At 45.7% G+C, this 24,723-nt stretch overlaps 3 protein-coding genes and 1 long non-coding RNA gene across 4 annotated transcripts in view; 2 read left to right on the forward strand and 2 right to left on the reverse strand.

Moving 5' to 3' along the window:
- LOC115123463 (protein LYRIC-like) overlaps nt 1-1,640 on the reverse strand; it is a 30,396-nt gene extending 28,756 nt beyond the window's left edge. Inside the window, exons 1-2 of the mRNA XM_065018077.1 lie at nt 1,216-1,640; nt 743-832 (exon numbers count right to left, since the gene is read on the reverse strand). Of these exons, the coding sequence (XP_064874149.1) occupies nt 743-832; nt 1,216-1,557 (432 nt within the window). The 5' untranslated portion in view covers nt 1,558-1,640. The remainder of the gene's footprint in view (nt 1-742; nt 833-1,215) is intronic.
- Nucleotides 1,641-6,174: 4,534 nt separating this feature from the next.
- Nucleotides 6,175-8,284, forward strand: LOC115123464 (uncharacterized). Its single transcript, XR_003862611.2, has 2 exons — nt 6,175-7,238; nt 7,715-8,284. It is a non-coding gene; the product is annotated as an uncharacterized LOC115123464 (long non-coding RNA).
- A 4,339-nt stretch (nt 8,285-12,623) lies between these two features.
- On the reverse strand, nt 12,624-18,078 carry LOC135571561 (proline-rich protein 2-like). The gene is made up of 5 exons (XM_065018165.1): nt 17,890-18,078; nt 17,362-17,614; nt 17,069-17,262; nt 15,163-15,336; nt 12,624-12,695 (listed from the first exon to the last, which is right to left on the reverse strand). The coding sequence occupies exons 1-5, from the start codon at nt 18,076-18,078 to the stop codon at nt 12,624-12,626; spliced, it is 882 nt and encodes a 293-aa protein (XP_064874237.1).
- Nucleotides 18,079-18,454: 376 nt separating this feature from the next.
- Nucleotides 18,455-23,329, forward strand: si:ch211-215i13.3 (brain and acute leukemia cytoplasmic protein). Its single transcript, XM_065018078.1, has 3 exons — nt 18,455-19,628; nt 20,517-20,644; nt 20,976-23,329. Exons 1-3 carry the CDS (start codon nt 19,445-19,447, stop codon nt 21,084-21,086), a joined length of 423 nt encoding a protein of 140 aa, XP_064874150.1. The 5' UTR covers nt 18,455-19,444; the 3' UTR covers nt 21,087-23,329.
- Nucleotides 23,330-24,723: the final 1,394 nt, after the last annotated feature.

The raw sequence follows: 24,723 nt of genomic DNA on the forward strand, positions 1-24,723 counted from the left end.
GTGGAGACAGGGCTTTCATCAACTAACTACTGTGGAGACAGGGCTTTCATCAACTCTACCTACTGTGGAGACAGGGCTTTCATCAACTCTACCTACTGTGGAGACAGGGCTTTCATCAACTCTAACTACTGTGGAGACAGGGCTTTCATCAACTCTACCTACTGTGGAGACAGGGCTTTCATCAACTCTAACTACTGTGGAGACAGGGCTTTCATCAACTCTAACTACTGTGGAGACAGGGCTTTCATCAACTCTACCTACTGTGGAGACAGGGCTTTCATCAACTCTACCTACTGTGGAGACAGGGCTTTCATCAACTCTACCTACTGTGGAGACAGGGCTTTCATCAACTCTACCTACTGTGGAGACAGGGCTTTCATCAACTCTACCTACTGTGGACTGTGGAGACAGGGCTTTCATCAACTCTAACTACTGTGGAGACAGGGCTTCAACTCATCAACTCTAACTACTGTGGAGACAGGGCTTTCATCAACTCTACCTACTGTGGAGACAGGGCTTTCATCAACTCTACCTACTGTGGAGACAGGGCTTTCATCAACTCTACCTACTGTGGAGACAGGGCTTTCATCAACTAACTACTGTGGAGACAGGGCTTTCATCAACTCTAACTACTACAGATGCAAGGATCGCTTAGCCTTTTGGAATTGGATAAATACATTCCCCTCGTCATCCAAAATAGACTTTCAGAAGACTTAAAAATATGTTACTGTTAGGTACAAACCTCAACTGTAATCTCTGGGGAAGGTTTGGTCATTTCTTCTGTCACTTCCTCCTGAGGCTCTGGAACTGTTCGTCCATTATACTGAGCCTTCTGTTGAGAGAGAAACGATAACATGTGAACTATTTCTGAAGCCGTGTGTGAGTAACAAATAACATGATAAACCAAGACATCAGGCAGGCGGTGATCAGACAAGCTATCGTTAACCAGCCAGGCAGCTTACTACCGCAAACTAGCTAAATTGACTAGTTAGTTAAACTTGCATGTCTTAGTACTAGTTAGGTGATTTATGCTTCACATGGAATTGAAAGCAAACTAACATTACATGAGAATACGACGACTCATACTAACGAAGAGAGCTATCTACAAGGTAAACTTTCAAAACAAAGATCTTAGAAATGGTTTCGATATTCAGCTAGCTAGTTTGCCAGTGCCACGACAATGGCCATTTACAACTGGCTAATATGTGAAGCTACCTTTTCAGTAGATTTCTTTTTACTCTTTTTATTTTGTGCCTCGGGCTTCACAATCTTATTCACTTGGGCCTTGAGGGAATCACCACTGTCTTGTGTAACCGGAGCTCCTAGCTTTTTCCCACCGAAGAGTCCGCTACAGACCGCGGCCCACGACAGGACCAGCAGCCCCACCGCGGCCACAGCGGAGAGAATCGCCCATGACGGGTACAGCTCAGGCGTAAGTCCCAATTCCACCCCAAACTCCGATCGGATATATCCCTCCCCGGTGGATAACAGCTCTCTGAGACGACTGGATATCAATTCGGCTTGCTCAATAGCTGAAGTTTGCCAGTCCGTTGCCATCTTCTCAAAGCGCCAGCTAGCATGTAGCTTAGCCACTGCTAGCACCACTAACTTGTTAGCTACCGCTGCTAGCTGGGGGAGGGGCTTGGACGGACTGACGAGCTGTTTACAGGGCGGCGGGGCGGGCGGTGGGGAGGGGCTTGTACGGTCTGACGAGCTGTTTACAGGGCGGCGGGGCGGGCGGCGGGGAGGGGCTTGGACGGTTTGACGAGCTGTTTACAGGGGGCTGGGCGGGCGGGCGGGCGGGCGGGGGAGGTGCGGGCGGGCGGCGGGGCACCCGGAAAAGGCCAGTTACGTCATCGAGAGAAAGCGGGGACGGAGGAGCGCCCTGATAAAATCGGGATATATTGTATAAAAACACTTCTTTGTTTTTAGAATATTGGTTCCGAAATAATATCCTATTGGTGAGACAACTTGTAAATGCAGAGTTTAAAAAAAATGTAGTTATAAGGAATTCTGATCACTTTACAAGATCCCTGAAACATCTAAAGATTTTGCAATTGTTTTAGATACCATTCCCCCAGGTGTTGCTTTATTATTCAGGAATGGTTAAGACCTGACCCTCAGAGCCTACCTTCCGTTAACCCTGTTGACTCATCAGTAGGAAAGATTTGGTTCTCTTTTGGTCCATTCAACAACAGAACGATATGAGTATGTTGTATCTACACCCTTATCTCATGCCTTATTGGAACGTTCAATTGATATTATCTGTTGGGGAAAAGTTTGGATGTTGCCACACACATACCTACTTGTTAACAAAATTAAGGAAGTTTCCTTTAAAATTATTCATAACTATTATCCTGCCAACCACTATATGAAGAAGTTTAAGGAAAACATAAACTCAAATTGCTCCTTTTGTAATGATCACCCAGAAACGGTGTTACATCTTTTTTGGCATTGTGTTCATGTAAGAAATCTGTGGCAAGACATCAGTAGATTTATTATCAAACACATTTATGAAGATTTTACACTATTATGGAGAGATGTACTGCTTAGATTCTTTACCTATGATAGAAATAAGCTGAAACAATTTTATGTAATTCATTTCATTATTCTTTTGGACAAATTTCATATTCACAAATGTAAATTTACAAACAAAACACCACATTTTCTTACATTACAAAAATAAATTGAACTATAATTTAAGACAAATACTCTACTAACAAAAAAGCTGTGTGTGCCCCTTAATAAGGTCCTGTGTAATGTGATATTGTAGCTCTTCTCCTGTGCCCCGTAGCTCTTCTTCTGTGACCCATAGCTCTACTCCCTTAAGTCATGTTTGTTTGGCTGCTCAGCCTACCTAAGTTATCCCTCACCCATCATAGCCCTGCCATTCCAAACCAATCGGAGCGCTTGGAAATGCGCATCTAGATACTGCACCCGCCCACTCAGGTCAGAGTCTTCCGAAGGGAGAAGATGCACATTTGAGGACTTTAAAAAAATTGTCGACAGTAACACCAATGTGTGATTGTGCTTGCATCAAAATGTAAGTTCAGGGGGAATTTATTGGTGAGTTTACATGCTGTGTAATAATAGGTAATGACCACTAATTACTTCCTGTTACTCTGCTAAGTTTCAGCCATATGTTCTACTGTATGGCTGTTACTATTCTTCAGTCATGTTTTGAGCCCCATATTGTTTGGGGGCTTGCCTGTTTTGAATGTTATTTTGGCATTAATACGTGTCACATATCAGTTTGCAAACAATGTAAAAAAATATATATAAACTACCGTTCAAAAGTTTGGGGTCACTTAGAAATGTCCTTGTTTTCCATGAAAACATACATGAAATGAGTTTAAAAATGAATAGGAAATATAGTCAATAATGATTTTTAATTTAATTAATAATTGTGTCCTTCAAACTTTGCTTTCGTCAAAGAATCCTCCATCCCACAAGATGGATTGGCTTGATGGGCACTTCTTACGTACCATACGGTCAAGCTGCTCCCACAACAGCTCAATAGGGTTGAGATCCGGTGACTGTGCTTGCCCATCTTAATCTTTTCTTTTTATTTGCCATTCTGAGATATGGCTTTTTCTTTGCAACTCTGCCTAGAAGGCCAGTATCCTGGAGTTGCCTCTTCACTGTTGACGTTGAGACTGGTGTTTTGCGGGTACTATTTAATGAAGCTGCCAGTTGAGGACTTGTGAGGCGTCTGTTTCTCAAACTAGACACTCTACTGTACTTGTCCTCTTGCTCAGTTGTGCACTGGGGCCTCCCACTCCTCTTTATATTCTGGTTAGAGCCAGTTTGTTCTGTGAAGGGAGTAGTACACAGCGTTGTACGAGATCTTCAGTTCCTTGGCAATTTCTCGTATGGAATAGCCTTCATTTGTCAGAACAAGAATAGATTGACGAGTTTCAGAGGAAAGTTATTTGTTTCTGGCCATTTTGAGCCTGTAATCAAACCCACAAATGCTGATGCTCCAGATACTCAACAGCTGGTGCTCTCATGCATGTTTCAGTGTTATTGGCCTCGAAGCGAGCATAGAAGTCGTTTAGCTCGTCTGGTAGGTTCGTGTCACTGGGCAGCTATCGGCTGTGCTTCCCTTTGTAGTCTGTAATGGTTTGCAGCCCTTATATTATTAAACACCTGATCCCTAATATTATTAAACACCTGATCCCTTATATTATTAAACACCTGATCCCTTATATTATTAAACACCTGATCCCTTATTAAACACCTGATCCCTTATTAAACACCTGATCCCTTATATTATTAAACACCTGATCCCTAACATTATTAAACACCTGATCCCTTATATTATTAAACACCTGATCCCTTATTAAACACCTGATCCCTTATTAAACACCTGATCCCTTATATTATTAAACACCTGATCCCTTATATTATTAAACACCTGATCCCTTATATTATTAAACACCTGATCCCTTATATTATTAAACACCTGATCCCTTATATTATTAAACACCTGATCCCTTATATTATTAAACACCTGATCCCTAATATTATTAAACACCTGATCCCTTATATTATTAAACACCTGATCCCTTATATTATTAAACACCTGATCCCTTATTAAACACCTGATCCCTTATATTATTAAACACCTGATCCCTTATATTATTAAACACCTGATCCCTAATATTATTAAACACCTGATCCCTTATTAAACACCTGATCCCTTATATTATTAAACACCTGATCCCTAATATTATTAAACACCTGGACCCTTATATTATTAAACACCTGATCCCTAATATTATTAAACACCTGATCCCTAATATTATTAAACACCTGATCCCTTATTATTCCCTTATTAAACACCTGATCCCTTATTAAAACACCTGATCCACCTGATCCCTTATATTATTAAACACCTGATCCCTAATATTATTAAACACCTGATCCCTTATTAAACACCTGATCCCTATATTATTAAACACCTGATCCCTTATTAAAACACCTGATCCACCTGATCCCTAATATTATTAAACACCTGATCCCTAATATTAAAACACCTGATCCCTAATATTATTAAACACCTGATCCCTAATATTATTAAACACCTGATCCCTTATTAAACACCTGATCCCTTATATTATTAAACACCTGATCCCTAATATTATTAAACACCTGATCCCTAATATTATTAAACACCTGATCCCTAATATTATTAAACACCTGATCCCTTATTAAACACCTGATCCCTTATATTATTAAACACCTGATCCCTAATATTATTCCCTAATAAACACCTGATCCCTAATATTATTAAACACCTGATCCCTTATTAAACACCTGATCCCTTATATTATTAAACACCTGATCCCTATATTATTATTAAACACCTGATCCCTAATATTATTAAACACCTGATCCCTTATATTATTAAACACCTGATCCCTTATATTATTAAACACCTGATCCCTTATTAAAACACCTGATCCCTTATTAAACACCTGATCCCTAATATTATTAAACACCTGATCCCTTATATTATTAAACACCTGATCCCTTATTAAACACCTGATCCCTTATTAAACACCTGATCCCTAATATTATTAAACACCTGATCCCTTATATTATTAAACACCTGATCCCTTATTAAACACCTGATCCCTTATTAAACACCTGATCCCTTATATTATTAAACACCTGATCCCTTATATTATTAAACACCTGATCCCTAATATTATTAAACACCTGATCCCTTATATTATTAAACACCTGATCCCTTATATTATTAAACACCTGATCCCTAATATTATTAAACACCTGATCCCTTATTAAACACCTGATCCCTTATTAAACACCTGATCCCTAATATTATTAAACACCTGATCCCTTATATTATTAAACACCTGGACCCTTATATTATTAAACACCTGATCCCTAATATTATTAAACACCTGATCCCTAATATTATTAAACACCTGATCCCTAATATTATTAAACACCTGATCCCTAATATTATTAAACACCTGATCCCTAATATTATTAAACACCTGGACCCTAATATTATTAAACACCTGATCCCTTATATTATTAAACACCTGATCCCTAATATTATTAAACACCTGATCCCTTATTAAACACCTGATCCCTTATATTATTAAACACCTGATCCCTTATTAAACACCTGATCCCTTATTAAACACCTGATCCCTTATTAAACACCTGATCCCTTATTAAACACCTGATCCCTAATATTATTAAACACCTGAGGTAGTGGGAACTCTAAACACTTTAAACACTTTAACTCTAAATATGATCATGTTGCTAGATAGCCATGTAGACTACTTGATTAGTCTATCAGTTAATATATTTTCCAACAAAAACATTGCAGCGCTAGGCCTAAACAGGCTACTTGATATAGGCCTATTCACCGCAAATGGTGCGCCCCACGGTCTCTTCAAAACCATATACTACACAGTCTACTCCGGTTGTAAAGGGGTGCCGTGCATTCAATATTAAGTGGTAATAAATTATATACAGAAAGCTGACGATCCTCTCTGTACCTAGAACAACAGTAGCTGCTTTGAAAACTGTATTTTTCCCGCAAATTGCATTCTGAGCAACAGCCATGTGGCTGCGCTTATTAGAATGCACCTCTCTCTCCTCTGGGCGCACAGTGGGGAAAGGGAGTGGCTCGCTCACACAGCAGCTGACAGCGAAACAGGTTCAGGCAGATACTTTCAAATGGTTTAATTTTGGTGAATCACACATTACTTTTTCAAACAGATCATCATCATCATCATCATCATAAAAAGATCATTGTGATCCAACATTGTTATGGTAGCCTAGCAACCAATTATAAATTGATGTGGCACTGCCAACTCCAGCTTGGCAGTGCCACACCTGCACCACACTGCCACACCTGCACCACACTGCCACACCTGCACCACACTGCCAAACAAAGGGTTGCAAATGCAAGGGTTTGGTTGAGCCCTGGATGTATTAATGTGTTCTCCCCAGAGACCTGGATGTATTAATGTGTTCTCCCCAGAGACCTGGATGTATTAATGTGTTCTCCCCATAGACCTGGATGTATTAATGTGTTCTCTCCAGATACTTTGTATTTGTATCTATTATGGATCCCTCGATATGGGCTGCCAGTGAATTTCCAAAACCGTTCTGCTGCAGCCCAAAAATAACATGAGAAAACTGTGAGGTCTGAATTGTACAAGCACCTGGACAGCAGTGCTTCTAATATTGATGTGAGTATTTTCTGTAATACTATCATGTTTATAATACTGTAATGGTATTATCACAACAAATTGTTCTCAGATACCTGCTAGGCTTACTCAAATACTGTCATTTATTCTGCTATTCCCCTGAGCTACTGTCATCTATTCCCCTGAGCTACTGTCATCTATTCCCCTGAGCTACTGTCATTTATTCCCCTGAGCTACTGTCATTTATTCCCCTGAGCTACTGTCATTTATTCCCCTGAGCTACTGTCATCTATTCCCCTGAGCTACTGTCATTTATTCCCCTGAGCTACTGTCATCTAGCATTTTAGAAATTATATGGTTAAGACCGTTATAGAGAACTACACCTAACAGACCCTCTCATCCGTCCTAGTTCTCCACCCCACCGTCACCCCTGTCATTTTAAAATCCCCGAACACCCTCTAAAATGACATTGTGGTCATATGTTGTACTGATTCTCTGTCTTCCTCCTTGACCAACAGGCCACTATGGACATCCCAGGGTTGAACCTGAGCCAGCAGGACTACTACCCTCATGTTAACTACAAGATAGACTGCAACCTGCTAGACTTCAAGTAGAAACCACAATGTCACTTCCTGTTTCCTGTGACATCATCTCCCGCATGGAACGCCTCGCCTCCCCTGTCCCACCCCACTGTGTTTTAATGTGAAACGCTCAGACAACTCCAGCTTTAATTTACTGGTCCTCTAAAGCTCTCTCTCACACCTGCACCTGCACCTCTTTTTGTCTTCATTAATGTGTTTGTCTTACTTCCCCTTTACCGTCACCTGTTCTTTTACATTGGGTGGAAGTGAATGACGCCTTCTCGTAGACACTCATGTTCTCTCCGAGAGAACATTCACAATTGAATTTTCAAGTGTTTTGGAAATTCAATTAACATTGCTTTTCATTCCCATCATCTTAGCTTTTTTCAGAGAGAGAAACACCAAAGTTTTTTTTTAAATGTTCAGGGGACAGAAAGCTATATGTTCCTATATTTATATAGAATGGATCCTTAGAAATGATTAAAAAAAAAGTTGTTTTCCTCTCCACCCTGGTGTAAGTGGTGCAGTGTTGTCGATATAGACAGTGTACAGTATTGTCGATATACAGTGTACAGTGTTGTCGATATATACAGGGTAAAGTGTTGTCGATATATACAGTGCACAGTGTTGTCGATATAGACAGTGTACAGTATTGTCGATATACAGTGCACAGTGTTGTCGATATATACAGGGTAAAGTGTTGTCGATATATACAGTGCACAGTATTGTCGATATAGACAGTGTACAGTATTGTCGATATATACAGTGTACAGTATTGTCGATATATACAGTGTAAAGTATTGTCGATATAGACAGTGTACATTATTGTCGATATAGACAGTGTACAGTATTGTCGATATAGACAGTGTACAGTATTGTCGATATAGACAGTGTACAGTATTGTCGATATAGACAGTGTACAGTATTGTCGATATAGACAGTGTACATTATTGTCGATATAGACAGTGTACAGTATTGTCGATAGACAGTAGTATTGTCGATATAGACAGTGTACAGTATTGTCGATATAGACAGTGTACAGTATTGTCGATATAGACAGTGTACAGTATTGTCGATATAGACAGTGTACATTATTGTCGATATAGACAGTGTACAGTATTGTCGATATAGACAGTGTACAGTATTGTCGATATAGACAGTGTACAGTATTGTCGATATAGACAGTGTACAGTATTGTCGATATAGACAGTGTACAGTATTGTCGATATAGACAGTGTACAGTGTTGTCGATATACAGTGTACAGTATTGTCGATATAGACAGTGTACAGTATTGTCGATATAGACAGTGTACATTATTGTCGATATATACAGTGTACAGTGTTGTCGATATAGACAGTGTACAGTGTTGTCGATATAGACAGTGTACATTATTGTCGATATAGACAGTGTACATTATTGTCGATATATAGACAGTGTACATTATTGTCGTATTGTCGATATATACAGTGTACAGTGTTGTCGATATAGACAGTGTACAGTGTTGTCGATATAGACAGTGTACAGTATTGTCGATATATACAGTGTACATTATTGTCGATATAGACAGTGTACAGTATTGTCGATATAGACAGTGTACAGTGTTGTCGATATAGACAGTGTACAGTATTGTCGATATATACAGTGTACAGTGTTGTCGATATAGACAGTGTACAGTGTTGTCGATATATACAGTGTACAGTATTGTCGATATATACAGTGTACAGTGTTGTCGATATAGACAGTGTACAGTATTGTCGATATAGACAGTGTACAGTGTTGTCGATATATACAGTGTACAGTGTTGTCGATATAGACAGTGTGTATAGACAGTGTTGTTGATATATACAGTGTACAGTGTTGTCGATATATGTACAGTGTACAGTGTACAGTATTGTCGATATATACAGTGTACAGTGTTGTCGATATATACAGTGTACAGTATTGTCGATATATACAGTGTACAGTGTTGTCGATATATACAGTGTACAGTATTGTCGATATAGACAGTGTACAGTATTGTCGATATATACAGTGTACAGTGTTGTCGATATATACAGTGTACAGTGTTGTCGATATACAGTGTACAGTGTTGTCGATATAGACAGTGTACAGTGTTGTCGATATACAGTGTACAGTGTTGTCGATATAGACAGTGTACAGTATTGTCGATATAGACAGTGTACAGTGTTGTCGATATATACAGTGTACAGTGTTGTCGATATAGACAGTGTACAGTGTTGTCGATATAGACAGTGTACAGTATTGTCGATATATACAGTGTACAGTGTTGTCGATATAGACAGTGTACAGTATTGTCGATATAGACAGTGTACAGTATTGTCGATATATACAGTGTACAGTGTTGTCGATATAGACAGTGTACAGTATTGTCGATATATACAGTGTACAGTATTGTCAGTGTACAGTATTGTATATAGACAGTGTACAGTGTTGTCGATATAGACAGTGTACAGTGTTGTCGATATATACAGTGTACAGTATTGTCGATATAGACAGTGTACAGTATTGTCGATATAGACAGTGTACAGTGTTGTCGATATTCAGTGCATTCAGAAAGTATTCAGACCCCTTGAATTATTCCACATTTTGTTACGTTACAGTCTTATTCTAAAATGTTCCTCATCAATCTATACCCCATAATGACATCACAATACCCCATAATGACATCACAATACCCCATAATGACATCACAATACCCCATAATGACAAAGCGAAAACAGGTTTTTCGAAAATTTTGCAAATGTATTAAAAATAAAAATGTATAATTAATTACCAGATGAAAAGTGTTAAGACCCTTTGGTATATTTACATAAATATTACCACCTTCTGCTATGAGACTCGAAACGGAGCTCAGGTGCATCCTGTTTCCATTGATCATCCTTGAGATGTTTCGACAACTTGATTGGAGTCCACCTGTGGTAAATTCAATTGATTGGATATGATTTGGAAAGGCACACGCCTGTCTACATAAGGTCCCACAGCTGACAGTGCATGTCAGAGCAAAAACCAAGCCATGAGGTTGAAGGAATTGTCCGTAGAGCTCCGAGACAGGATTGTGTCGAGGCACAGATCTGGGGAAGGGTACCAAAACATTTCTGCAGCATTGAAGGTCCCCAAGAACACAGTGGCCTCCATCATTCCTAAATGTAAGAAGTTTGGAACCACCAAGACTCTTCCTTTAGCTGGCCGCTCGGCCAAACTAAGTAATCGGTGGAGAAGGGCCTCGGGCAGGGAGGTGACCAAGAACCCGATGGTCACTCTGACAGAGTTCTTCTGTGGAGATGGGAGAACCTTCCAGAAGGACAACCATCTCTGCAGCACTCCACCAATCAGGCCTTTATGGTAGAGTGACCAGACAGAAGCCATTCCTTAGTAAAAGGCACATGACATGGAGAGAGCTGAAAATAGCTGTGCAGCAACGCTCCCCATCCAACCTGACAGAGCTGGAGAGGATCTGTAGAGAATAATGGGAGAAACTCCCCAAATACAGGTGTGCCAAGCTTGTAGAGTCATACCCAAGAATACTGGAGGCTGTAATCGCTGCCTGAGATGTTTCAACAAAGCACATTTCATTTTTAATACATTTGCAAAAATGTCTAAAAACCTGTTTTTGCTTTGTTATTATGGGGTATAGATTGATGAGGAAAACAACCATTTAATCCATTTTAGAATAAAGCTATAATGTAACAAAATGTGGAAAAAGTCAAGGTGTCTGAATACTTTCCGATGCAATTGAAAAGAATCTACCAAACATCTAATTAAAATGTATATAATGCTCTCTTCTTATGCTGTGAAACGGTGTGCTTAAGATTTCAGAAGCACCAATGCAAGTAGGTTGTGACAGAAATGGATTTTGGGCTGAACAGGGCGGCTGCTGTCCATGGTCGTAGACTGAACTCTGAGAAACATTGAGGAAACAATCTGCCTTTTAAGCAATCTCCGAACAGGCTTTTTTGTGTTTAAATTGCAGTAACATTTAGAATTTGGCCTGTGTCTAATGAGTCCATTGCAAAGTTCATGATTTTGACAGATTATGTGAGGGTCTTTACTATCTGGGATCGTTGGGAAGGTCAAGGGCTAGGTAAAGGTTATGGTTAGGGTAAGAGTTTAGGGTAGGGATGTCCCAAAGACCCAGAAAGTCAACCTGGTCTCAGAGCATGTATTACTATTCTGTATGTAAATCCGAGACACTTGATCTATTATAATGTTTTAAATGTCCTATGATATGGATTAATCTGTGGATGTCCATCACCCATTTCGTTTGATATGTTATGAATTACAATTCATATTATATGTTACGAATTTACAAAACGTATAATGTTAGGAATTCGCTAAATGTACTATATGTTACGAATTGAAAACATTTATATGTTATGAATCCTATCTAGGTGGATAATTAGCTAAAATGCTAAATTGATCCCTTATAAGATTCGAACTCGCAACCTTTGGGTTGCCAGATGTTCGGAATATATGTTATGATATGTTACGAATCCTAGCTAGGTGGCTAACGTTAGTTAGGCTAGGGGTTAAGGTTAGGAGTTAGCTAACCCTTTAACCTAACATCCGAAATAGTTGCAATGTAGCTAAAAAGTAGTAAGTAGTTGAAAAATGGCTAATTAGCTAAAATGATAAAATTGTCCGTGAAAAGATTCGAACTCGCAACTTTTGGGTTGCCAGATGTTCGGAATATATGTAACCATACCAAATGTAACATCATACTATAATAAACTAAAAATATCAATGCAATATGCAACAATTTCAACGATTTTACAAATTTACAGTTCACATAAGGAAATAAATTCATTAGGCCCTAATTTCACATAACTAGGCAGGGGTGCAGCCCCAAGGGTGGGCCTGGGAGGGCATAGGGTGGGCCTGGGAGGGCATAGGGTGGGCCTGGGAGGGCATAGGACCACCCACTGGGTGGGCCTGGGAGGGCATAGGGTGGGCCTGGGAGGGCATAGGACCACCCACTGGGTGGGCCTGTGAGGGCATAGGACCACCCACTGGGTGGGCCTGGGAGGGCATAGGACCACCCACTGGGTTCAAGGTTCTGTTTTAGGACCACTATTGTTTTCACTATATATTTTACCTCTTGGGGATGTTATTCGAAAACATAATGTAAACTTTCACTGCTATGCGGATGACACACAGCTGTACATTTCAATGAAACATGGTGAAGCCCCAAAATTGCCCTCGCTAGAAGCATGTGTTTCAGACATAAGGAAGTGGATGGCTGCAAACTTTCTACTATTAAACTCGGACAAAACAGAGATGCTTGTTCTAGGTCCCAAGAAACAAAGAGATCTTCTGTTGAATCTGACAATTAATCTTAATGGTTGTACAGTCGTCTCAAATAAAACTGTGAAGGACCTCGGCGTTACTCTGGACCCTGATCTCTCTTTTGAAGAACATATCAAGACCATTTCGAGGACAGCTTTTTTCCATCTACGTAACATTGCAAAAATCAGAAACTTTCTGTCCAAAAATGATGCAGAAAAATTAATCCATGCTTTTGTCACTTCTAGGTTAGACTACTGCAATGCTCTATTTTCCGGCTACCCGGATAAAGCACTAAATAAACTTCAGTTAGTGCTGAATACGGCTGCTAGAATCCTGACTAGAACCAAAAAATTTGATCATATTACTCCAGTGCTAGCCTCTCTACACTGGCTTCCTGTCAAAGCAAGGGCTGATTTCAAGGTTTTACTGCTAACCTACAAAGCATTACATGGGCTTGCTCCTACCTATCTCTCTGATTTGGTCCTGCCGTACATACCTACACGTACGCTACGGTCACAAGACGCAGGCCTCCTAATTGTCCCTAGAATTTCTAAGCAAACAGCTGGAGGCAGGGCTTTCTCCTATAGAGCTCCATTTTTATGGAACGGTCTGCCTACCCATGTCAGAGACGCAAACTCGGTCTCAACCTTTAAGTCTTTACTGAAGACTCATCTCTTCAGTGGGTCATATGATTGAGTGTAGTCTGGCCCAGGAGTGGGAAGGTGAACGGAAAGGCTCTGGAGCAACGAACCGCCCTTGCTGTCTCTGCCTGGCCGATTCCCCTCTTTCCACTGGGATTCTCTGCCTCTACCCTGTTACGGGGGCTGAGTCACTGGCTTACTGGGGCTCTCTCATGCCGTCCCTGGGGGAGTGCGTCACCTGGGTGGGTTGATTCACTGTTGTGGTCGGCCTGTCTGGGTTGGCGCCCCCCTTGGGTTGAGCTGTGGCGGAGATCTTTGTGGGCTATACTCGGCCTTGTCTCAGGATGGTAAGTTGGTGGTTGAAGATATCCCTCTAGTGGTGTGGGGGGCTGTGCTTTGGCAAAGTGGGTGGGGTTATATCCTTCCTGTTTGGCCCTGTCCGGGGTGTCCTCGGATGGGGCCACAGTGTCTCCTGACCCCTCCTGTCTCAGCCTCCAGTATTTATGCTGCATTAGTTTATGTGTCGGGGGGCTAGGGTCAGTTTGTTATATCTGGAGTACTTCTCCTGTCCTATTCGGTGTCCTGTGTGAATCTAAGTGTGCATTCTCTAATTCTCTCCTTCTCTCTTTCTTTCTCTCTCTCGGAGGACCTGAGCCCTAGGACCATGCCCCAGGACTACCTGACATGATGACTCCTTGCTGTCCCCAGTCCACCTGGCCATGCTGCTGCTCCAGTTTCAACTGGCCTGGGCCCCTAGGACCATGTCCCAGGACTACCTGACATGATGACTCCTTGCTGTCCCCAGTCCACCTGGCCATGCTGCTGCTCCAGTTTCAACTGTTCTGCCTTACTATTATTCAACCATGCTGGTCATTTATGAACATTTGAACATCTTGGCCACGTTCTGTTATAATCTCCACCCGGCACAGCCAGAAGAGGACTGGCCACCCCACATATGCTCTCTCTAATTCTCTCTTTCTTTCTCTCTCTCGGAGGACCTGAGCCCTAGGACCGTGCCCCAGGACTACCTGACATGATGACTCCTTGCTGTCCCCAGTCCACCTGACTGTGCTGCTGCTCCAGTTTCAACTGTTCTGCCTTATTATTATTCGACCATGCTGGTCATTTATGAACATTTGAACATCTTGGTCATGTTCTGTTATAATCTCTACCCGGCACAGCCAGAAGAGGACTGGCCACCCCACATAGCCTGGTTCCTCTCTAGGTTTCTTCCTAGGTTTTGGCCTTTCTAGGGAGTTTTTCCTAGCCACCGTGCTTTTACACCTGCATTGTTTGCTGTTTGGGGTTTTAGGCTGGGTTTCTGTACAGCACTTTGAGATATCAGCTGATGTACGAAGGGCTATATAAATAAATTTGATTTGATTTGATTTGATTTGACCACCCACTGGGTGGGCCTGGGAGGGCATAGGACCACCCACTGGGTGGGCCTGGGAGGGCATAGGTCCACCCACTGGGTGGGCCTGGGAGGGCATAGGACCACCCACTGGGTGGGCCTGTGAGGGCATAGGACCACCCACTGGGTGTGCCTGTGAGGGCATAGGACCACCCACTGGGTGGGCCTGGGAGGGCATAGGACCACCCACTGGGTGCGCCTGGGAGGGCATAGGTGCGCCTGGGAGGGCATAGGTCCACCCACTGGGTGGGCCTGGGAGGGCATAGGACCACCCACTGGGTGCGCCTGGGAGGGCATAGGTGCGCCTGGGAGGGCATAGGTCCACCCACTGGGTGGGCCTGGGAGGGCATAGGACCACCCACTGGGTGGGCCTGGGAGGGCATAGGACCACCCACTGGGTGGGCCTGGGAGGGCATAGGTCCACCCACTGGGTGGGCCTGGGAGGGCATAGGACCACCCACTGGGTGGGCCTGGGAGGGCATAGGACCACCCACTGGGAGGGCATAGGACCACCCACTGGGTGCGCCTGGGAGGGCATAGGTGCGCCTGGGAGGGCATAGGTCCACCCACTGGGTGGGCCTGGGAGGGCATAGGACCACCCACTGGGTGCGCCTGGGAGGGCATAGGTGCGCCTGGGAGGGCATAGGTCCACCCACTGGGTGGGCCTGGGAGGGCATAGGACCACCCACTGGGTGGGCCTGGGAGGGCATAGGACCACCCACTGGGTGGGCCTGGGAGGGCATAGGTCCACCCACTGGGTGGGCCTGGGAGGGCATAGGACCACCCACTGGGTGGCCTGGGAGGGCATAGGGTGGCCTGGGAGGGCATAGGACCACCCACTGGGTGGGCCTGGGAGGGCATAGGACCACCCACTGGGTGGGCCTGGGAGGGCATAGGACCACCCACTGGGTGGGCCTGGGAGGGCATAGGACCACCCACTGGGTGGGCCTGGGAGGGCATAGGACCACCCACTGGGGCCTGGGAGGGCATAGGACCACCCACTGGGAGGGCATAGGACCACCCACTGGGTGGGCCTGGGAGGGCATAGGACCACCCACTGGGTGCGCCTGGGAGGGCATAGGTGCGCCTGGGAGGGCATAGGTCCACCCACTGGGTGGGCCTGGGAGGGCATAGGACCACCCACTGGGTGCGCCTGGGAGGGCATAGGTGCGCCTGGGAGGGCATAGGTCCACCCACTGGGTGGGCCTGGGAGGGCATAGGACCACCCACTGGGTGGGCCTGGGAGGGCATAGGACCACCCACTGGGTGGGCCTGGGAGGGCATAGGACCACCCACTGGGTGGGCCTGGGAGGGCATAGGTCCACCCACTGGGGGGCCTGGGAGGGCATAGGACCACCCACTGGGTGGGCCTGGGAGGGCATAGGGGTGGGCCTGGGAGGGCATAGGACCACCCACTGGGTGGGCCTGGGAGGGCATAGGACCACCCACTGGGGCCTGGGAGGGCATAGGACCACCCACTGGGTGGGCCTGGGAGGGCATAGGACCACCCACTGGGTGGGCCTGGGAGGGCATAGGACCACCCACTGGGTGGGCCTGGGAGGGCATAGGTCCACCCACTGGGTGGGCCTGGGAGGGCATAGGACCACCCACTGGGTGGGCCTGGGAGGGCATAGGACCACCCACTGGGTGGGCCTGGGAGGGCATAGGACCACCCACTGGGTGCGCCTGGGAGGGCATAGGTCCACCCACTGGGTGGGCCTGGGAGGGCATAGGACCACCCACTGGGTGGGCCTGGGAGGGCATAGGACCACCCACTGGGTGGGCCTGGGAGGGCATAGGACCACCCACTGGGTGGGCCTGGGAGGGCATAGGTCCACCCACTGGGTGGGCCTGGGAGGGCATAGGACCACCCACTGGGTGGGCCTGGGAGGGCATAGGACCACCCACTGGGTGGGCCTGGGAGGGTCCACCCACTGGGTGGGCCTGGGAGGGCATAGGACCACCCACTGGGTGGCCTGGGAGGGCATAGCATACTGGGTGGCCTGGGAGGGCATAGGACCACCCACTGGGTGGGCCTGGGAGGGCATAGGACCACTGGGTGGGCCTGGGAGGGCACCACCCACTGGGGGGCCTGGGAGGGCATAGGACCACCCACTGGGTGGGCCTGGGAGGGCATAGGACCACCCACTGGGTGGGCCTGGGAGGGCATAGGACCACCCACTGGGTGGGCCTGGGAGGGCATAGGACCACCCACTGGGTGGGCCTGGGAGGTCCACCCACTGGGTGGCCTGGGAGGGCATAGGACCACCCACTGGGTGGGCCTGGGAGGGGACATGGGTGGCCTGGGAGGGCATAGGACCACCCACTGGGTGGGCCTGGGAGGGCATAGGACCACCCACTGGGTGGGCCTGGGAGGGCATAGGACCACCCACTGGGTGGCCTGGGCCTGGGAGGGAGGGCATAGGACCACCCACTGGGTGGGCCTGGGAGGGCATAGGTCCACCCACTGGGTGGGCCTGGGAGGGCATAGGACCACCCACTGGGTGGGCCTGGGAGGGCATAGGACCACCCACTGGGTGGGCCTGGGAGGGCATAGGACCACCCACTGGGTGCGCCTGGGAGGGCATAGGTGCGCCTGGGAGGGCATAGGACCACCCACTGGGTGGGCCTGGGAGGGCATAGGACCACCCACTGGGTGGGCCTGGGAGGGCATAGGACCACCCACTGGGTGGGCCTGGGAGGGCATAGGACCACCCACTGGGTGGGCCTGGGAGGGCATAGGTCCACCCACTGGGTGGGCCTGGGAGGGCATAGGACCACCCACTGGGTGGGCCTGGGAGGGGGTGGCCTGGGAGGGCACCACCCACTGGGTGGGCCTGGGAGGGCATAGGACCACCCACTGGGTGGGCCTGGGAGGGCATAGGACACCCACTGTGGCCTGGGAGGGCATACCACCCACTGGGTGGGCCTGGGAGGGCATAGGTCCACCCACTGGGTGGGCCTGGGAGGGCATAGGACCACCCACTGGGTGGGCCTGGGAGGGCATAGGACCACCCACTGGGGAGCCAGGCCCAGCCATGGGTGGGCCTGGGAGGGCATAGGGTGGCCTGGGAGGGCATAGGACCACCCACTGGGTGGGCCTGGGAGGGCATAGGACCACCCACTGGGTGGGCCTGGGAGGGCATAGGACCACCCACTGGGTGGGCCTGGGAGGGCATAGGACCACCCACTGGGTGGGCCTGGGAGGGCATAGGTCCACCCACTGGGTGAGCCAGGCCCAGCCACCACCCACTGGGTGGGCCTGGGAGGGCATAGGACCACCCACTGGGGAGCCAGGCCCAGCCATGGGAGGGCATAGGTCCACCCACTGGGGAGCCAGGCCCAGCCATGGGTGGGCATAGGTCCACCCACTTGGGAGACTGGACCACCCACTGGGGTGAAAGGCCTACCCAATCAAAATGTGTTTTCCCCACAAAAGGGCTTTATTACAGACAGATATACTCCTCAGATTCATCAGCTGTCCGGGTGGCTGGTCTCAGACGTTCCCGCAGGTAAAAAAGCCGGATGTGGATGTCCTGGGCTGGCGTGGTTCTGGTCTGAGACCAGTGGTCTGGAGTTGTGAGGCCGGTTGGACGTACTGCCAAATTCTCTAAAACAACATTGGAGGTGGCTTATGGTAGAGAAATGAACATTCAATTCTCAGGCAACAGCTCTGGTGGACATTCCTGCAGTCAGCATGCCAATTTCACACTCCTTCAAAACTTGAGACATCTGTTGCATTGTGTTGTGTGGCAGAACTGCACATTTTAGAGTGACCTTTTATTGCCCCAGAACAAGGTGCACCTGAGTACTGATAATGCTGTTTAATCAGCATCTCGCTATGCCACACCTGTCAGGTGGATTGATTATCTTGGCAAAGGATAAATGCTCACTAACAGGGATGTAAACAAATTTGTTCACTAAATTTGAGGGTAACACGTTTTTTTTTGCGTTTGACCAATTTCTGGGATCTTTTATTTCTGCTCATGAAACATGGGACCAACACTTTACATGATTAGTTTGTATTTTTGTTAAGTATAATTTTAGTGTACCGGATTTACGTTTACTATGTTACGTCTGGTGTATGAGACAAGGCTGGGATAGCACGAACCATTCTGTGAGCTATGCGATGCTGCAAAGCGCACCGTGCGGAGATCAGCAAAGCGTAGAATCTTCGCAGTGGATGGAGGCAAACGGAGTAATGAAAGATGCTTTAGCCTAGATGAATCTAACGGGCATTTCGTGGACAGCTGTGTGTCAGTAAAAATTGACACTTTGAAGCGAGTGGTGCAGCGGATGATATTCTGATGGGTTGTGGAGGAAGCCGGTCCGACACAATAATCGAACCGAGGTATCATGAAAGCTGGACCCGAGAAACCGAGTCGACATGGCTCACCAATACAGACACCGAGGCTGCTCTTTCTACTATCAACAGTAAGAAGTGTCGTGATTGTGGAAAATATTCTGGATTTAAAACTGAAAAATACGCAGGTTGGGTTGCGTAGCAGCTATCATGTAGCTTGTCTATTATACTGCTGTATAGACCTGCTGTAGTTTACCGATACTTTTTTTTTATTGAGGCAGTGAGTGAATCATGTATCTGTTCATTGTCATGGTGAACAGCGGCAATTTGGTGTAAATATATTGGATAAAACGGGTCAATAATAAGTAATACTGTATGCAGAATCATCTTCACACCAGTGTGGTGAGATGGCCCAAATGAACTGTGTGGTTAAAATGGTTTTAATCCACCTCTGTTACAAAGGGTCAGTCTCTCAATGCCCCATTCTGTTTTCATGTACACTACAGTCAAACTACACAAGGTAATAATCTCACTACTTTTGCTACCTTGTAATTGATATGTAATCCCTTACTCTGTGATTTACCTAGTCAGCAAAGTACATGTTACAACCTTAATTTAAAACGGATTAAATAAATACAAATTCTCACCCATCTACACACAATACCCCATAATGTTTTTAGAAATTGTTGCAAATTTATTGAAAATGAAATACAGAAATATCTCATTTACATAAGTATTCACACTCCTAAATCAATGCTTTGTAGAATCACCTTTGACAGTGATTACAGCTGTGAGTCTTTCTGGGTAAATCTAAGATCTTTCCACACCTGGATTGTGCAACATTTGCCCATTTTATTATTTTCTAAATTTTTCAAGCTTTGTCAAATTGGTTGTTGATCATTGCTAGACAACCATTTTCAGGTCTTGCCATAGATTTTCAAGTAGATTTAAGTCAAAACTGTAACTCCACCACTCAGGAAAATTCACTGTCTTCTTGGTAAGAAACTCCAGTGTAGATTTGGCCTGGTGTTTTAGGTTATTGTCCTGCTGAAAGGTGGATTCTTCCTCTTCTTCAGGTAAAGGGCTGGAGGGTATTCAGAAGGAGAAGAGGATGATGGTGACCACAGGGACCCAGTGTGGGAAGCAGACCCTCACCAGCTCTGGACCCAACCACTGGCGGTCCTGCCACGATATAGGCCTCACTGTATGTCCATACCAAATGGGTAGTCTCCTGATAATCAGATGATGACTGTCATAATCAATGAAACCAGTCTCTTGACAATGTCCTGACAATCAGTATAAAACAGGAGTGGTGGGATTATCATATATAACTTGTTGCTTTATCTACTCAGTACTTATCTAAACCATAGACGAGTAGCCTACATAACATGGGTGGTTTAATGAATCAGTGTCACTCAAGATGACAGTGTGGGCCTATATACTAAACTATACTACTGTAGAGGGTCTGTAATACTAAACTGAAGCCTCCGTGTCTATGACTGTTAGAATGAAATCATTATTTTGTCCTTTTACAGCAAACAAAAGAGTCCAGAAGGAGAGAGGTGCCTGCTCCGTCTAAAGCGGTCCAGTCTGTCAGTGGCAGTGGAGACACTGTCCCACTCAGTCAGGCCGGCGATGAAAGGTGAAAACAGCCAGAGGAGGTTGGAGAACGACGATCTACTGTCTGGTTGAGCTGGAATAGTCCTGGAGGGTTGAGCTGGAATAGGCCTGGAGGGTTGAGCTGGAATAGGCCTGGAGGGTTGAGCTGGAATAGGCCTGGAGGGTTGAGCTGGAATATGCCTGGAGAGTTGAGCTGGAATAGGCCTGGAGGGTTGCAGACGAGTCCTGATTCCTGGTGACAAATGTTGCTTGTGTCCCAAATGGCACCCGATTCCCTATGTAGTTCCCTATGTAGTTCCATATGTAGTGCTCTATGTATTTCCCTATGTAGTGCTCTATGTAGTTCCCCATGTAGTGCTCTATGTAGTGCTCTATGTACCCTACATTACTAATCTCATATGTATATACTGTACTCGATACCATCTACTGCATCTTGCCTATGCCGTTCTGTACCATCACTCATTCATGTCTTTATGTACATATTCTTTATCCCTTTACACTTGTGTGTATCAGGTAGTTGTTGTGAAAGTGTTAGGTTAGATTACTACTGCATTGTCAAAACTAGAAGCACAAGCATTTCGCTACCCTCGCATTAACATCTGCTAACCATGTTTATGGTTCCCTATGTAGTGCCCTATGTAGTGCTCTATGTAGTTCCCTATGTAGTGCTCTATGTAGTTCCCTATGTAGTGCTCTATGTAGTTCCCTGTGTAGTGCTCTATGTAGTTCCCTATGTAGTGCTCTATGTAGTGCTCTATGTAGTTCCCTATGTAGTTCCCTATGTAGTGTTCTATGTAGTTCCCTATGTAGTGCTCTATGTAGTGCTCTATGTAGTTCCCTATGTAGTGCTCTATGTAGTTTCCTATGTAGTGTTCTATGTAGTTCCCTATGTAGTGCCCTATGTAGTTCCCTATGTAGTGCTCTATGTAGTTCCCTATGTAGTGTTCTATGTAGTTCCCTATGTAGTGTTCTATGTAGTTCCCTATGTAGTGCCCTATGTAGTTCCCTATGTAGTGCTCTATGTAGTTCCCTATGTAGTGTTCTATGTAGTTCCCTATGTAGTGTTCTATGTAGTTCCCTATGTAGTTCCCTATGTAGTGCCCTATGTAGTGCTCTATGCAGGGAATAGAGTGCCATTTGGGATGCATTCTTTATCTTCACCCCAGGGGCGTCAATTGGGTAAGGCAGACATACCCTAGTTTAACGCCAACAATTTAAAATAGGCTACTAAAATCAGTCCAATCCCCAGTAAAAGGCAAATGTAGTTTAGTGGGTATTGATGACTGACTTTAGGACTATACGGAGGCCAGGGAGCGGGAGGGAAAGCTGTCTGTATGGCTGGCTGGCTGGTTGGCTTTATGAAGAGGGCACACAGCTGCAGGGAACTTTTTCTCAAAACAGTGCAGAGTTAAGATGTCTTTGGCTAGGTAACTGATGTTTGACTTGACATGAAACTAGAGTTTTAATCCCTGTGCTGAGTTAGTTTGTAGCAGCTAATTACTGAATGACGTGTTTTGTAGAATGTTAAGTCCCCTATTGACTGAGGTGAACGGTGATACAGGAACACGGTGGTAATGGCTGGAGTCAATTTAGCTTGTTTTTGCTGTTCTCTCCCATTTGCTTTTAAGAATTTTTACATTTTGTAGAAATAAAGTAAATGAGCTTCAATTTGGTTTAGCTGAAATGACCCCCTGCTTCACCCCAATGCACCCTCCCTCCCTTACACAGAAAGATCAATTACACACATGGAGGAGGTGCAGATGGTTCTGGGATGGATGAAGCTGTCTGTCAATGGATGAACTGTGAACTGGGTGAATGGGTGAACTGCAGATGGATGGGAGAACTGCAGATGGATGGGAGAACTATAGATGGATGGGTGAACTGCAGATGTATGGATGGGTGAACAGCAGATAAGGAACTGCAGATGGATGGGTGAACTGCAGATGGATGGATAGGCGAACTGCAGATGGATGGGTGAATTGCAGGTGGATGGATGGATGAACAGCAGATGGGTGAACTGCAGATGGATGGGTGAACTGCAGATTGATGGATGGGAGAACTGCAGATGGATGGGTGAATTGCAGATGGGTGGATGGGTGAATTGCAGATGGATGGATGGGTGAACTGCAGATGGATGGATGGTTGAACTACAGATGGATGGGTGAATTGCAGATGGATGGATGGTTGAACTACAGATGGATGGGCGACCTGCAGATGGATGGGTGAACTGTAGATGGATGGGAGAACTATAGATGGAAGGGTGAACTGCAGATGGATGGGTGAACTACAGATGGATGGGAGAACTATAGATGGATGGGCGAACTGCAGATGGATGGGTGAACTATAGATGGATGGGTGACCTGCAGATGTATGGGTGAACTGCAGATGGATGGGTGAACTGATGATGGATGGATGAATTGCAGATGGATGATGGGAGAACTCCAGATGGATGGATGGGTGAACTGCAGATGGATGGCTGAACTGCAGACGGATGATGGGAGAACTGCAGATGGATGGGTGAACTTCAGATGAATGAACTTCAGATGAATTGATGGGTTCATTGCAGATGGATGGGTGAACTGCAGATGGATGGGTGAACTTCAGATGAATGAACTTCAGATGAATTGATGGGTGCATTGCAGATGGATGGATGGGTGAACTGCAGATGGATGGATGGGGGAATTGTAGAACTGTAGATGGATGGGAGAACTGCAGATGGATGGGGGAACTGTAGATGGATGGGAGAACTATAGATGGATAGGTGAACTGTAGATGAACTGCAGATGGATGGTTGAACTGTAGATGGATGGGCGAACTGCAGATGGATGGGTGAACTGTAGATGGATGTGGTAACTGTGGATAGATGGGGAACTGCAGATGGATGGGTGAACTGTAGATGGATGGGAGAACTGCAGATGGATGGATGGGTGAATTGTAGATGGATGGATGGGTGAGTTGTAGAACTGTAGATGGATGTATGGGTACACTGCAGATGGATAGATTGGGTGAACTGCAGATGGATGGATGGGTGAATTGTAGAACTGTAGATGGATGGATGGGTGAACTGCAGATGGATGGATGTTGAACTGCAGATGGTTGAATGGGGGAATTGTGGAACTGTAGATTGATGGGAGAACTGCAGATGGATGATGGGAGAACTGCAGATGGATGGGTGAACTGCAGATGGATGGGTGAATTGCAGATGTATGATGGGAGAACTGCAGATGGATGGATGGGTGAACTGCAGATGGATGGATGGGAGAGCTGCAGATGGATGGGTGAATCGCAGATGGATGATGGGAGAACTGCAGATGGATGGATGGGTGAACTGCAGATGGATGGATGGGTGAGTTGTAGAACTGTAGATGGATGGATGGGTAAACTGCAGATGGATAGATTGGGTGAACTGCAGATAGATGGATGGGTGAATTGTTGAACTGTAGATGGATGGATGGGTGAACTGCAGATGGATGGATGTTGAACTGCAGATGGATGGGGGAACTGTAGATGGATGGGAGAACTATAGATGGATAGGTGAACTGTAGATTAACTGCAGATGGATGGGTGAACTGTAGATGGATGGGCGAACTGCAGATAGATGGGGGAACTGCAGATGGATGGGTGAACTGTAGATGGATGGATGGGTGAGTTGTAGAACTGTAG

The sequence above is a fragment of the Oncorhynchus nerka genome, linkage group LG4 (assembly GCF_034236695.1).
Source record: "Oncorhynchus nerka isolate Pitt River linkage group LG4, Oner_Uvic_2.0, whole genome shotgun sequence".
Lineage (NCBI taxonomy): Eukaryota > Metazoa > Chordata > Actinopteri > Salmoniformes > Salmonidae > Oncorhynchus > Oncorhynchus nerka.